This window comes from Takifugu rubripes, chromosome 12 (genome assembly GCF_901000725.2).
Source record: "Takifugu rubripes chromosome 12, fTakRub1.2, whole genome shotgun sequence".
Lineage (NCBI taxonomy): Eukaryota > Metazoa > Chordata > Actinopteri > Tetraodontiformes > Tetraodontidae > Takifugu > Takifugu rubripes.
This window is the reverse complement of record NC_042296.1, coordinates 8,618,668-8,633,086: the sequence shown is the minus strand read 5'-3', so window position 1 is coordinate 8,633,086 and position 14,419 is coordinate 8,618,668. Positions and strand designations below refer to the sequence as shown.

Here is a 14,419-nt window from a genome sequence, read left to right as displayed (position 1 = left end):
AAAGTTCATGACGGTTGTAAAAAGACTGAAATAAAAGCTAGAATCTTTTCTTTCTGATTCTAGATGAGGAATTTTGTTGACGAAAAAGATCAGTGACTGTGACCAATCATAATCGAAGAGCTGTGTGAATGACAGCGCAACAGCTGGTTAAGTTTTAGTTTTATTTTGAAGGTCGAAGGAAATGGCGGTCTGAGCTCAATGTTGTCGCGTTTGGTGACGCGAACGTTTTTACGTCATAGACGAACGACAGGAGCGTGCTAACTTCTCCAGAAAAACCTCAGACACAAACTCTGGAAGAAAAATAGACTTTATTCATTCAGAATAATCAGTTTATTTGATTTCAAGTAAACTTGATGCAGTAATTTGCATTTTTACAGTTTTCATTTCAGTACTTTTGTTAGTGATATTAAAATGTCCCATAAATCAGATTTAGATGCAAATAATCATTTTATTTAGAAAACACTGTTCATTTTATCCCCCCCCCCACACACACAGACATACATGTCCTTATGTTTCTGGTTCCTATTTTAACAGTCAAATTCACACAAATAATCTATGATGATAGTTAGAAATAATCACACAAAAGACAAGAAACTTCTTTTTGATATTGGGCATCACTGCCTGCTTCCTGTTTGACTATTGGATGGAAAAACAAACGTGTGTGTGTGAGTGTGAGTGTTCATCAGTGCGGCGTCTCCTCCATCACTTCCATCACCACACTTCTGGGTCCAGTCAGGATCAGGTGACTCACAGTTCTGTAGTCCAGACTCAGAACATTGAGTCCATTGACCGAAACCACAAACTGTCGGACCTGAAAAGCGAAGCAGAATCGGAAGCGAAATCATTGTCAGGTGATTAGTTTGGACTTCAGCCACAGTGAGATCATCACCAAGTCCTCCTCCCCTCCACACACATGCTGGCATCACTGCAGGAACCTCCCTCTGACCTCTGAGAGTTTGTCATATACACAACTGAATTCATGTGGTCAGTTGGACCAAATGACAAACGGGAAGCGGAGCATGAAGCTACAGTTCCAGTAGACGTCCTCGTACTACATTTCCCATGATGCCTACCTTCAGCCCAGCGGCAGCAGCCGGGCCGCTGGGCTCCACAGCCTGGATGTGACACGGGCCGTTTCCTCGAACCACGAACCCCCAACCGACAGCGTCGCTCACGACCTCAGAGGAGAAGCGACGCAGAAGTGGTGATTTTGTGGTTCTTAGCCAGGTGATGATGGAGGCTATTTGGACTCACTGTGAAGCTCTTCCTGACGTAGCGGCCTCCTGGTCTCTGCAGCTCCTCTGTGCTCACAGGTCTCTTCAACACTACACAACAAACACTCCTGAAGCATCAACAGCAGCTGAAACAGCCCCCTGGCGGCTGGGTCCAGCATCCATGTCTGATGACGTCTGTCCAAACCTGCTCAAGGTGCTGCACTCATGGACAATCGTGCAGCCCAGGAACAGTTGAGTTCTAGACCGCCAGGAAACTCGTGATCTCACCTGATTTGGGGTTTGACAGAATTGAGGATGAAGGCTGTGAATGGCTGTGTGGTCCAAGGCTCCGCCCACCGTATCTGCTGCCGTCACTGTGGCTCCTCAGACGAGCTCCTCCCTGAGGCCCACCTGCAGAGACAGAACAGACAGAGGTCATCAAGGTTGGTCCTCACAGACAGGACAAGACGAGGGTTCGTGATGGAGTAGAAGAAGAGAGCAACTTTTCCTCATCTGAAAACGTCATATCCAGTATCAGCCAGCAGGGGGCGCTCCGGCTGATCCCTCTACTTTCATCCCTCCATCATAATAGCATTTTAATCTTCACTACATGGCAAGAAAACACAGGAATAGCCATAAAATAAACACCTCATCACAGTTTCTTTATCTTCCAGTCAGAATAAGATTTCACAGTAACCGTGGCAACTGCCGCTGCACAGACATCCCTGGAGTCAGGAACCATGTCTGGTTGGTGCTTTTATTCACTTTTTATGGCCCTTCGTAGACGTCAGATCTGGCCACCAAAGGTCAGACTTTAATGTTGGACCACCTTCAGTTCTGATCGCGACACACACGGATTATTTCCATCCAGTGTTGCGTCATATCCCCACCCGGTTCTTGTACTGATGAGGAGAGAGTCGGACCACTGGGCAAAGCTTCTCCAGCACATCCCAAAGGTTCTCAGGGGGGGCTGAGGTCTGGACTCTGGTGGCCCATCCACCTCTCACTATCTGAGCCCCAGGAATCCTGGAATTGTCAGTATGCCTGTGCCATCAGGGAAGACCTCCACTGATGGAGGAACCTGGCCGTTCAGGATCTTCAGGTAGTCTGACCTCATTCTTTGGGCCCATAATGTTGCTGAACCTGGACCAGCAGCCCCAGATCAGAGCTCTGTCCCCCAGGCTGGTCCAGTAGACACTAGACACGATGGGAGCATGGCTTCATCTGCCGCTGTTCTTACCCTGATGCCCCATCCCTCTGGAACAGGGTAAATCTGGACCCATCAGACCACGTTTGATCGCTCCAGAGTCTTTATGCCCCCCAGACTGAAGCTTTTCCCCCCGATCAGGTTCAGTCCTTTCACATTGTGCATGTGAAATGTTCTTACTCTCACTATTAACCTCTCCTGGTGCTCTTCTACCACCTGAGTCCACCAGACCTTTGTGTGATCACTGATCACATCTTCTCCACCACCACAGGGAACTTTGACACGGTTGCTATAGAAACGAGAAGCTGCTCATTTTGCTAACATTTGACTCAATTTCTATTAAAAAAAAAGCTCTGTTGAGGGAAAGAAAAGACTTTGAGTAACTTTGGTACCAAAATCACAAATGGAATTTTGCTCATATTGCTGTAACGTTGTTGAGGGTTTTATGCTCGTCGTCACGGTGATAATCTCTCAGTCTGTTTCTTACCTGCTGTACGAGGTCCCATCTGTCCTCGTCCTGGCTGATCTGCTCAGTGACAAACGTAGAAACCTCCAGTTTAGATCGTCATCAGCTGCTCTGGGCAAGATCCACTTCCTGCTTACAGAGAAGAGTGTGTGTGTGTGTGTGTGTGTGTGTGTGTGTGTGAGGGAGAGAGAGATGGGGAGAGAGAGAGAGAGAGAGAGGGAGGGAGAGCTAAATATTAAACCAGTGAACAAAAAAACTGGGTAATGGGAGACAAATGTCTGTCGTCTGTCTAAAGTTGAAACATTTAACAAAATAACATTCAATGTTAAACGCGTCACATCCGTTATATCATGAAACTGAGTTTTGATGCGTGTTTTGACACCGACACATAAACAGTCTGTCCGACAGTATGGGGGCCTTAAAGGGACAAAGTTAACAGTTATGAGTTCATATTCAGCAGGAAGATGTTGCTTCAGCCTGACGCGTTAACGCTGACGGCAGCGTTGAAGCGACAGCTGCTCGGTTCTCTAGATCTACCTGAGCAACAGTCTGGTTACCAAGGAGACCGTGAGAGGGCTGCAGCTCAGGAGGAAGAGAAAAGATGAGTTTCTGCTCCGATGGACGAACAAAGGTGAGAGATATTTCCATCCGTCGGAGTCAATGAGAACAGCTGAGAGTTCAACACCGTCCAGGGAGCCGATAAAAATCAGGATCCTACAAAAGACGGACTGACAGGAAGGATGTGAAATGTGCTGGAATATTTTTAATGTGTATTTCATTGCTTGCTAATGTTAGCATCGTTGCTAACTTCAGCCTGATTTAACTTCCGAACTCATACAAAGAATTTTTGTCACCATAGAAACCATCTGGGATAGAAAATCGTCTGATCCTCTGTGGAAGAGAAAGTTGATTTAAGGGAATTTAGAGCCTTTTCCCATGAAAACTACATTTTGCTATTTAATAACTGACCTTGATCTTTTAAGCTTTTTAAGCTTAAAATTAACTGATTAAAATGTTAAAATTAGATGAGAAAATAACCTCAGAATGTCCAGAGTTGGACTGCAGTTGTGACGTTTTAATTTAACGTGATGAAAACTGGTTACACTTCTGAGTGTTTACAGAGATAAAGAGAAGAACGTATAAAAGTGACTCTTTTAGAGCTCCAGGTGAGTTTGTGTCAAGATCACAGATAATCCCACTTATAAACCTTGAGAAATATTTCTGTGCTCAAGGTTCTCTTTGATCATCTGTCTTTGATCTGTGTGGCATGAATTTTAAGGGCTGAAAAGAGACTGAAGTTCTGCTTCAGATGTGGATTTACTGAAACCACCGAAGAGTTAAGACACACACACACACACATGCGCACACACACACACACACACACACACACACACACACGTTCTAAATTCTGATACTAAAAAAATGACAGGGAAAAGATGAAGGATGGAGATGTTGTTGGACATTTGAGGAGGAACAACAACTGGAGCCAAGCCAACGAGGCAGGTTAATGAACAAACGTCGCAGGTAAATAAATGATACCGGCCTGAAGAAGACGCTCGTTTTAAACAGCCCCAAATGTCTCAACTGGAAATCAAAAAGATCAAAACCAAATCAGCCATTTTCTGACATGCATGACGTTCAGGTTGGGTTCAGCTCCCAGACTTTTATTACCACTAATAATACACAGACGAGTGAAACAGAGGTTCATTAAGAGGGACAATGTTGCTACAGCAAAGGAGCCTCAGTTAGAATAATATATAGAATAACAACGTATGTACGGACAGACAGACACAAGGCTCCGTGTCCACTGGGACAAAGATCTACTTCCTGTGTGCGGGTGTCTCTGAGTCGTCGCTGTCAAAGGTGTGCATGTGGGTTTTGAGGCTGAGGGTGCTGGTGTAGGTCAGGTTGGTGGAGCGATACAGGTCCAGGCCTGTCAGGATCTCCACGTCTCGGACCCGGGCGGTGTGGAGCTTCAGCAGGTCCTCCACCCACTTAGACTCATCCTTAGCACTCTGTAGAGAAACAGGAAACGGGTGTGAACCATGTCCAGGAAAGCATTTTCTAATCTCAAAGGAAGAAAAGGGATGGAGTCAATATTAAAAGCTGCTCAGCTTTTTCCCCCATTTTTATTTTATCATTTGAACTCGGAGCAAGACAGGAAATCAATGATGCAGAATAAAAATCCATCCCGCAGGGGCTGTAAACACCTCCTAGTGGACAACACTCACATCACAGGCCTCGCTGTTGTCTGGTCTGTGTGGAATCAAGAAGGAAAAGACCCTGAGAGGACCACCACAGTCCTCCACGCTCCGGTTCACCTCCTGGCAGCTTGTGACCACCATATAGAAGTGGGTGGGGACCAGCAAGGAATCGCCTGACAACCTGCACGCAGATGGCACCACGCTTGTGACTTGGACTAAAGCACCAGCAGTTTCACGTGCATCCCTACTCACTCTTTTATCGTGTCTGCAGGGTCTCGGAGGCCGTCGTAGTTGTTGTCAAATATGGGTCCACTGAGGACGTTGATGCCATTATTTTCCTCTGCGTAGCGTCTCAGCAGCGCCCCCTGTAGGTAACTCCACATCCCTGCATCATTGTACACACTGTCAGCAGACTCCACACAGTCAGACAAACTGCACCTCAGACTTTTCCAAACTTCAACAATAATAACACCCCAATCAGTAATAATAACTCAAACAGCAGTATTAATAACTCCTTCAGTAATAACACCCCCAAGAGAATTAAAATCCTCAAAAGTATTAATGACTTAGTATAAAAACTCCAATATTGTTAATAACCCCCTACCTCCAATGAACACTCACACCATTATTAATGACTCCAAGAATATTACCAGCTCCAAAAATATTAATAACTCTAACAGAATTAAGATATCCAACAGTATTGATAGCTCCATCAGCACTAATTACTCCAACATTCTTAATAACTCAAACATTATTATTTAGTATTAACAACTACATCAGTAGTAATAACACCAACAATATTAACACCCCCAACAGTAATAATAATGCTGACAGTATGACCACCCCCAACAGAATTAATCAGGTCAACAGTATTAATAACTCCAACACTATTAACAACCCTAACTGCAAAACTAACAGCATTATTAGTCCAACGTTATTACTAAGTCCAACAATATTAATAACTCCAACAGTATTAACATCCCCAACAGGAAAAATAGGTCCAACTTTATTAATGACCCCAACAATATTAACACCCCCAACAGTAATAACAATGCTAACAGTATGAATAACTCCAAAAATATGAATAACTCCAACAGTATTACCACCTCCAATAGTATTTATAACTCCAAAAATATGAATGACTCCAAGAGTATTAAAACCTCCAATAGTATTAACACCCGCAACAATAACAACCTCAACAGTATGAATAACTCCACCATTATTAATAACTCCACCATTATTAACAACCCTAACTGCAATAACAACTACATCATTATGAATAAGTCCAACATTATTACTAAGTCCAACATTATTAATAACTCCAACATTATTAACACTAATAAGTCCAACATTATTAACACCCCCAACATTAATAATAAGTCCAACATTATTACTAAGTCCAACATTATTAATAACTCCAACATTATTACTAAGTCCAACATTATTACTAAGTCCAACATTATTAATAACTCCAACATAATTACTAAGTCCAACATTATTACTAAGTCCAACATTATTAATAACTCCAACATTATTAACACCCAACATTAATAATAAGTCCAACATTATTACTAAGTCCAACATTATTAATAACTCCAACATTATTAACACCCCCAACATTAATAATAAGTCCAACATTATTACTAAGTCCAACATTATTAATAACTCCAACATAATTACTAAGTCCAACATTATTACTAAGTCCAACATTATTAATAACTCCAACATTATTAACACCCAACATTAATAATAAGTCCAACATTATTAATAACTCCAACATTATTAACACCCCCAACATTAATAATAAGTCCAACATTATTAATGACTCCAACATTATTAACACCCAACAGTATTATTAAATCTAACATTATTAACACCTCTTAACTGTAATACTGCAGAATTATCGATAATTGCAAACAACCACAATAGTAATAATAAGTCCAACAGTATTAACACTCACAATAGTGTTAATAACCCCGCAGTATTAATAACACCTCCAACAGTATTAACACTCACAATAGTGTTAATAACCCCGCAGTATTAATAACACCTCCAACAGTTTTTCCAAGTGTCTACTGTCATTGTGAGGACGACTAAAGTGAGGAGACATCAATTCTGCTGTGTCCTCTGAGACAATGATCGTTTGTGTAACGAGCCGACACGTTTGTTCCTGATAAGTGTCCTCTGTCTGCAGGAACAATTGGTGTCAGGCTGTCCCCACTCAGCCGTGACATCACCGCGTTTCTGTCCTTTATTTGCTGTGTAGTATCATAAAAGTCATCTGGTGAGACGCCACCTTAAAAGATGACCTTAAAAGTCATCTGGTGAGATTAGATGAATTAGATGAATGTGGGGAGGGATTTTACCAGGGTACCTTTAGAGGTTCCCTGTAAAACAAACACTGAAGTGGTTGTGCTGACATGTATTCGCTGTTGCTGCCGTTGTGAAGAAGACAAACACGTCGATGTTCTGAATAAACGACAGGAGCTGAGCTGACGTGACCTCTTTGGTTAGTGGTTGGATCCAATGTCCAGGATTAAACTCACTCTGGAAGGCCGGATACATCGGCACGGTGTTGGTGATGAGCGAAGCGTCATACTTGGACTCCGGCGATGTCGCCAAGTCTGCCGACAAAGCAGTACAGACGTATAACAATCAGTCGCTGCTTTTTAGGGATGGAAGGCCGGTTTGACTACTCATCCCTTTGGGAAATCTAGAAATAACAGCAGCAGTTAAGTTAAAATACGGTTAAGTTAAGTTAAAATGACTGCACTCTGGATGAGAATGAGGTTGTTGCTCTAAATACTGATTAAATCAGGACCAGCAGTGGATCCCTGGACCTCTCCGTCGTTACAGTCACATGTTATTTCAGTCTTCAACACTAAAAACACATGACGTCACAGTGACATCGACAGGTGTTTACCTGGAGGGAACAGGAAGCCGTAGGTCAGGTGGTTGTTGTGACTGTAGGCGCTGCACTTCTGGCTGTGGTCAGCTGACACTCTCGGATCGGCCCGAACACACTGAGCACCGGCAGAAAGCTCGGGAACTGGAGTCGCGTCCTCCTGGGAAACACAGACTTTTCTGGAAACAACATTTTTTTTTTTGTGTATTTGTGGTGTTAAAACGCATCCATGTGTGCAGCTGCTGCCTGTTTCCTGTTTGTCCTACATGTTCTTGTTTGGCTCACTGGCCTCCGTCACGCTCAAGGTGCCGAGTAAACGTGCCTGCTGTGTGTGTGTGTGTGTGTGTGTGTGTGTGTGTGTGTGTGTGTGTACCTGTTTTAGCAGTGTGTATGCCGTCCACAGAGGCATAGCCAGCTCTTTGCTGTATCCACTGATGAAGTCCACATGATGAAGCAAACTGTACTGAGTATCAAACATCACAGCTGGGCGACCAAAGGGCAGATGTGTGCTGTCTGCGCGCACACACACACACGCACACACGCACACACACACACACACACACACACACACAGGTCTTTTGGCTCGTTGGGCTCTTCCAGTTGCTGCTGTTGATTAAATGTGAGATGAACTGACTGTAGGTGTAGAATCCATCTGCTGGAGGACTGAAGGCTTCAATGTCCTGCTCCACTTTGTTCTGAAACAGGAAAATCGGATTATTTTATCCTCAGGAAAGGAAATCCGATCAGCCGATACAGGCGCGACGTCAGTCACCTCATCGTCACAGCTGCAGCCCAGGTCTTGGATCAGAGCTGGATCAGACCTGGATGTGGGCGCTGGTGATGTCACTTCCTCTGGCATGCTGGGATGGTGGACGGGCACCTTCAGCATGTCGTTCAGGCTGCCGTGTGTGCCGTTGTTGGGCGCTGGCTTTAACCCCAACAAGTCTGAGACACAAAGAGGTCTGTTTGATCTTATATCAGGACATTCTGGCATAAACTCAGATTAAAATCAATATCTGAACTCAATTAAACTGCAGATTAATCATAATCATAAAATGATTATATAGAAATGAAGAAACAGTAATTGTTATTTAACTTAATGAATGTCACTGGCACAAGGCAGAGAGTATTTGGCCTCGTTAATGCAGCATCACAGCAGAGAAGAAGAGATCTGATAGTGGATCCAACAGAATCATGAAGAATCAGAGAGAATCATGAAGAATCAGGGAGAATCAGGGAGAATCATGAAGAATCAAGGATAATCATGACGAATCAGGGAGAATCATGAAGAATCAAGGAGAATCAGGGAGAATCAGGGAGAATCATGAAGAATCAGGGAGAATCATGAAGAATCAGAGAGAATCATGAAGAATCAGAGAGAATCCTGAAGAATCAGGGAGAATCATGAAGAATCATGAAGAATCGGAGAGAGAATCGTGAAGAATCAGAGAGAATCATGAAGAATCAGAGAGAATCATGAAGAATTGGAGAGAATCATGAAGAATCAGGGAGAATCAGGGAGAATCATGAAGAATCAGGGAGAATCATGAAGAATCAGAGAGAATCATGAAGAATCAGAGAGAATCCTGAAGAATCAGGGAGAATCATGAAGAATCATGAAGAATCGGAGAGAGAATCGTGAAGAATCAGAGAGAATCATGAAGAATCAGAGAGAATCATGAAGAATTGGAGAGAATCATGAAGAATCAGGGAGAATCAGGGAGAATCATGAAGAATCAAGGAGAATCATGACGAATCAGAGAGAATCATGAAGAATCAGAGAGAATCATGAAGAATCAGAGAGAATCATGAAGAATCAGGGAGAATCAGAGAGAATCATGAAGAATCAGAGAGAATCATGAAGAATCAGAGAGAATCATGAAGAATCAGAGAGAATCATGAAGTATCAGAGAGAATCAGACAGAATCAGAGACTCTGGTTTCACTGCAGCTGTCTAGAATGAACTGGGTTATTTCTTAATTTTACACTTATTCATATTTAAATGTCACACAATGTTGAAACAAATAAATGTAATTCAGCCTCACCACACATGACATTGTACAGTTCTATATTTTCAAATTCTGGAACGCTTTTCTTGAACTTGAAACTGGGCCCGTGACCCATGAAAATGGTCTGTACAAAGACAAGAAGAAGTCCTGATCGACAGATTCAGAAGATCACAAATACAACAGGAGGAAGGATGTCAGGTCAACTACCCTCATGCTCTTCAACATGTTGTCAAAGCCGTGGTCACCAAAGAAACCGCAGCGAGTTCTTGGTTTCTCTGGAGCTTTTCTAAGACACACACACAAACCTCAGTCTTTGCTTTACATGAGCCTTTGTTTGTATCATAATTGTGTTTAGGAGAACACAAAGATTAACACAGGTGGAAGACAACACTGCAAAGAAACCTCACACACAGTGGTCACCTGGCGATATGCCACTTCCTGTCCATGAGCAACTGCACATCCTCAATCCTGCGGTTGTTGGCATAGTGAAGCCTCTTGGGTAAATGCTGCTTCAGGTACGGCTTAAAGTGCTGAGTCGGCATTTTGCACTAAAAAAGGCAGCAGTTGATGTCACACACACACACACACACACACACACGTACACACACACACACACACACACACACTGTGTTTCCTGTCATACTCACGGTCAGGTTTGCCACCACCACTTCTGGGTCATCTGAGGAGCAAAATTTCACATGAAATCAATCGACTGTGTAAAGACACTATTTAAGCTGCTCCGTCTTGTCTTACACGTGGTGGATTTGGGGTCACGGGGTCGTATCCTGCCCAGTGATCCTGGGATCAGAGTGATCTCATCGATGTTGAGAGGGTAGTTGCTGAGGAACTCTGTCCAATCGCAGTGAGCCTCCTCCATACCTGAGACATGTCAAACAAGCATTATCCGACAGTCTGATTATTTATGGAACACCTGAATCAGTCTGTCCTCAGTCAGGACGTCCCAGAAGAGGACGTGTGGTACCGTGGTCTCCTACGACAATGACATTGACACAGCGATGCAAGTCCATCTGCTTCAGTCCGTTCATCAGATGACCGATCACGTTGTCCAGCTCCCTCAGAGGGTTGTCCAGCTGCATACCAGCCAAACAACAGCATGAAACAGGCGGACGGATGGACGAGCCCGTGTCTGCCAGCAAGCGGACCCACTCACCTCACTGCTGAGCGGTCCCAGTCGATGTCCGAAGGTGTCGGGCTGTTCTGAGTGGACGGCGTACACGTACGGCCTGCAGAGACGAGACGCAGTCACAGCGGTTGTGAATCGTGCTCACCGGGAATCGCTGTTCATCTTCTGGCAGCAGATGTCTCAACTCAGTGCTGAGCCTGTCCAGCTCACTGACCCCAGAACTGACAGCAGTGACTGCGTCTCCTCACAGTCACGGCCTGGTGAGGACTTTATTTACCTCTCATCATCAGGCAGATGGAGCCAGTGCAAGATGGTCAGGATCCTTCTCTCCAGAGGAATAACCCTGCAGGAGAGGACGTCTGCTTTAGAAATCACCCTTTATTCACCAAACACCCGAGCAAACAAAGATCCTGATGATTAAATAAATCATATTCCAGCAGCATCTTCGGTACCAGGGCCAGAAGAACGTTCCTGCTTTGACTCCCTGCTCCTCGGCTGTGATCCAGATCTGTAAAACAGGTCGTCCTTCTTTCACGACACATTCCAAAGTCTGTTGTGACGATTCTCTGCCAAATGTGTCGCTTAAATGTTCCCTCTGGTTCAAAGAACCGTGTGAAAGAGCTGCAGGTCACTCACAGGCTGCCCCCCCCACCAGCGGTGGTTCAGCTTCTCTCTCGTGCGCAGGCTGAACGTGGCATTGAAGACGGGGTCGTGCATGGTGTTTCCCACAATGCCGTGGGACTCTGGGTAGAGACCCTGGAGACACAGCAGAGCAACGGCTCACGCGTGCGTCGAGGGTGCAGAGGGAAGAACTGGGCAGACGGGTCTTACTGTGGCCAGAGTGTATAAGTTGGGGAAGGTCTTTGATGGGTAAACTGGTCGCATGTATGGCGCTGATGTCCCACATGTTCCTATGGCAACAGCACAGCTGTTAACATGCTCAAGAGAAGCACAGTTCCATATCACGACTGAAGCCGACGTACTGAGTTTGTTGATGTTCGGGATGACCGATTTGCCCTTGTTTAGGTAGGAGGCTCTGAAGCCGTCCACGGACACCATGATGAGGGGTGGACGGATGAAGCTAAGCAGAGACGCATTCATGAGAACAGCCCTACAGGACACCGCGGTTAAAGACCGCTTCACACTCACCCTGCAGGACACTCGGCCCTCTTGATTTCCTCACAGTCACCGTCCACCCATGAAGTCTCGCCTCAGATGGAGACATCAGCACAGATTCATGTCCATGACGTCTGGGACAGTTGTCCAACTATGAGGAAGGTGGGAGAGTTCTTACCTTTACAGACAGACTTGTAGTTGGAGCAGCAGTCTCCTTTTGCCAGACAGTCGTCTGAGCAGTGGCACGCATGGTCTTCGCTCCTCTGCTCCCCACAGCGATCCTGAGAACACTCGAATCCTCGCGCTGGAACACACACACACACACACACACACGCACACACCAACTCACGATCAACTCTAATGGACATAGATGTGAAACAGCTAGTAGTTAGTGGATGGGCCAGAGGACCAGACTCACCTGTTTTCAGGCAGTGATCATCAAAATCGGAGCAGCAGCTGTAGTAGGTTTTACACAGATTGTCACACCTGCATCCTGGAGGTTTGGCCTCCTCCAGCTCGAAGCACCTTCCTTTGCATGACCCAGCTGAGCTGACCCACTGAGAAACAACTAGAGGGAGGAGAGACAAACGTGCAGTGTTCAGGCTACATCCTGAGCTGGTCTCCAGCCAGGCCACTTCACCACCACTGAGGAAACATTAAGAGTCTCCGGTTACCCTGAGACTGGAGAACCCAGAGAAAACCAGACACAACCCCATTTTCAGTCAAAACTTTCTTTCCCTGTTGTGATTTCAGTTACATGTGTCTGCAGTTACACAAAGCCGCCAGTAGGGGCGGTGGCGCTGTGGCAACATTAGGACTGGTCGACCATCTTTGATTGTATATTTACTGCCACACAATGCCGCCTGCAAGATCAACCAAAGGGATACGATCGTTCCTTCTGCACCCAAACATGTCCGATAAAAAAGTTCACATTGATTAATTCATAGTATCAGTGTTATTTAACAATATGAGTTTTGCAGGTAGGGCGACTGGTGAGATCAGCAAAACGAGTTCACAAAAATGACTGTGAGTAGATAAGAGACAAGACAGGTGCAACAGTGTAGCCAGTGTAGAGGATAATACGCAATTCACGCAATAATTTGTGGTATTGATGACGTGGTAAAGTTGCCAGATATGAAAGTAAGGGACAGAGCGTTGAGGACAGTGAGTCTAACCGAGGGTATTCAAGCATTCGGTCATTCGGCTTGTTGTGTCAATTTCTGCTGCCTTGTCTAGTTTTGCCTCTGTTGTGTATGTTTATTTGCTAATCTTGTACATTTTTTTCCCCATATTTGAATCAATATGTGGGGAGCAGATTTTGATAGTCTGACGGCGCCCCATCAAATACAGCTCCCAAGATTTAACGCACTCATACGAGTATAACATCTGACACAAATGATCAAATTGTGTATAATAAAGGATTATTCACCAAATTTGATTTGTCAAAAACATCCCAAGTGTAGCTCTGATGCAGGATACGTTGACAAATAAAAAAGCATTCAGTCTCAGCATCCACAATTAATTACTTGTCTCCATCTATTTTGCAGGGAAGCTAACGGATCGAGGAGCGATGCTAACGATTTGAGACAAAAATCGAATCATGCGGAAAACATGCAAGACCACATGCAAGTGCACTTTTAACTCTCCAATCTTTTTGTTCGAGACCAAAGACAATATGCAACCTAATGTCCATCTCAACTCCCGTGTGTGTAATAACCACCTGAGCCTCTGGTTACTGCACATGTGCAGAGTCAGAGTAGCACTTTGATAGGTAGCAGAAACTGACAGAACACTGGGGTCCGTACCCTAACGTCAACAGCCTCAAGGCATTCTGTCCCACACTGGTTGTGACAACGTCATCTCTGCTCAGTGTTTAGGGGCTCAAACCTTCAGAGCACTGCCCAGGTACCCGTGAGCAAGGTACCGAAACCACAAATGCTGATATAGAGCCCTGCGATGAACTGGTGACCCATCCAGGGGGGGTTGAAGGTACAGTTCATGATCACGGACCCCACCACTGCATTTTGAGACAGAAGGGACCCACAGGAACACCTAAACTCTGATGCTAATGTGCTAACACTACTGCGCCACGGCAATCTCTGCAATGGTTTTATATAAGATCAAAAATATAACAAGTTTAAATTGTTAGAATTA

At 44.7% G+C, this 14,419-nt stretch overlaps 2 protein-coding genes across 3 annotated transcripts in view; both read right to left on the bottom strand.

Annotated features, from left to right (window-relative positions):
* Positions 1-291: 291 nt before the first annotated feature.
* LOC105418594 (DEP domain-containing mTOR-interacting protein-like) lies at positions 292-4,238 on the bottom strand. 2 transcript variants are annotated; one of them, XM_011618392.2, is made up of 6 exons: positions 3,425-4,238; positions 2,909-3,016; positions 1,503-1,625; positions 1,255-1,325; positions 1,074-1,178; positions 292-811 (listed from the first exon to the last, which is right to left on the bottom strand). In XM_011618392.2, exons 2-6 carry the CDS (start codon positions 2,925-2,927, stop codon positions 683-685), a joined length of 447 nt encoding a protein of 148 aa, XP_011616694.1. In that variant the 5' UTR covers positions 2,928-3,016; positions 3,425-4,238; the 3' UTR covers positions 292-682. The 2 variants fall into 2 exon arrangements, with proteins under 2 accessions (XP_011616694.1, XP_029700487.1); XM_029844627.1 differs by having other exon boundaries at positions 1,503-4,238.
* A 281-nt stretch (positions 4,239-4,519) lies between these two features.
* Positions 4,520-14,419, bottom strand: part of LOC101078122 (ectonucleotide pyrophosphatase/phosphodiesterase family member 2-like) — an 11,481-nt gene continuing 1,581 nt past the window's right edge. The window contains 23 exon segments of the mRNA XM_029844556.1: positions 4,520-4,902; positions 5,119-5,272; positions 5,344-5,476; positions 7,638-7,715; positions 8,015-8,156; positions 8,370-8,509; positions 8,631-8,691; positions 8,769-8,941; positions 10,042-10,129; positions 10,213-10,291; positions 10,426-10,553; positions 10,653-10,684; positions 10,759-10,884; positions 10,988-11,110; positions 11,113-11,249; positions 11,427-11,492; positions 11,602-11,657; positions 11,786-11,905; positions 11,981-12,060; positions 12,133-12,230; positions 12,299-12,359; positions 12,444-12,569; positions 12,684-12,833. Coding sequence (XP_029700416.1) covers positions 4,708-4,902; positions 5,119-5,272; positions 5,344-5,476; positions 7,638-7,715; positions 8,015-8,156; positions 8,370-8,509; positions 8,631-8,691; positions 8,769-8,941; positions 10,042-10,129; positions 10,213-10,291; positions 10,426-10,553; positions 10,653-10,684; positions 10,759-10,884; positions 10,988-11,110; positions 11,113-11,249; positions 11,427-11,492; positions 11,602-11,657; positions 11,786-11,905; positions 11,981-12,060; positions 12,133-12,230; positions 12,299-12,359; positions 12,444-12,569; positions 12,684-12,833 — 2,546 coding nt within the window. The 3' untranslated portion in view covers positions 4,520-4,707.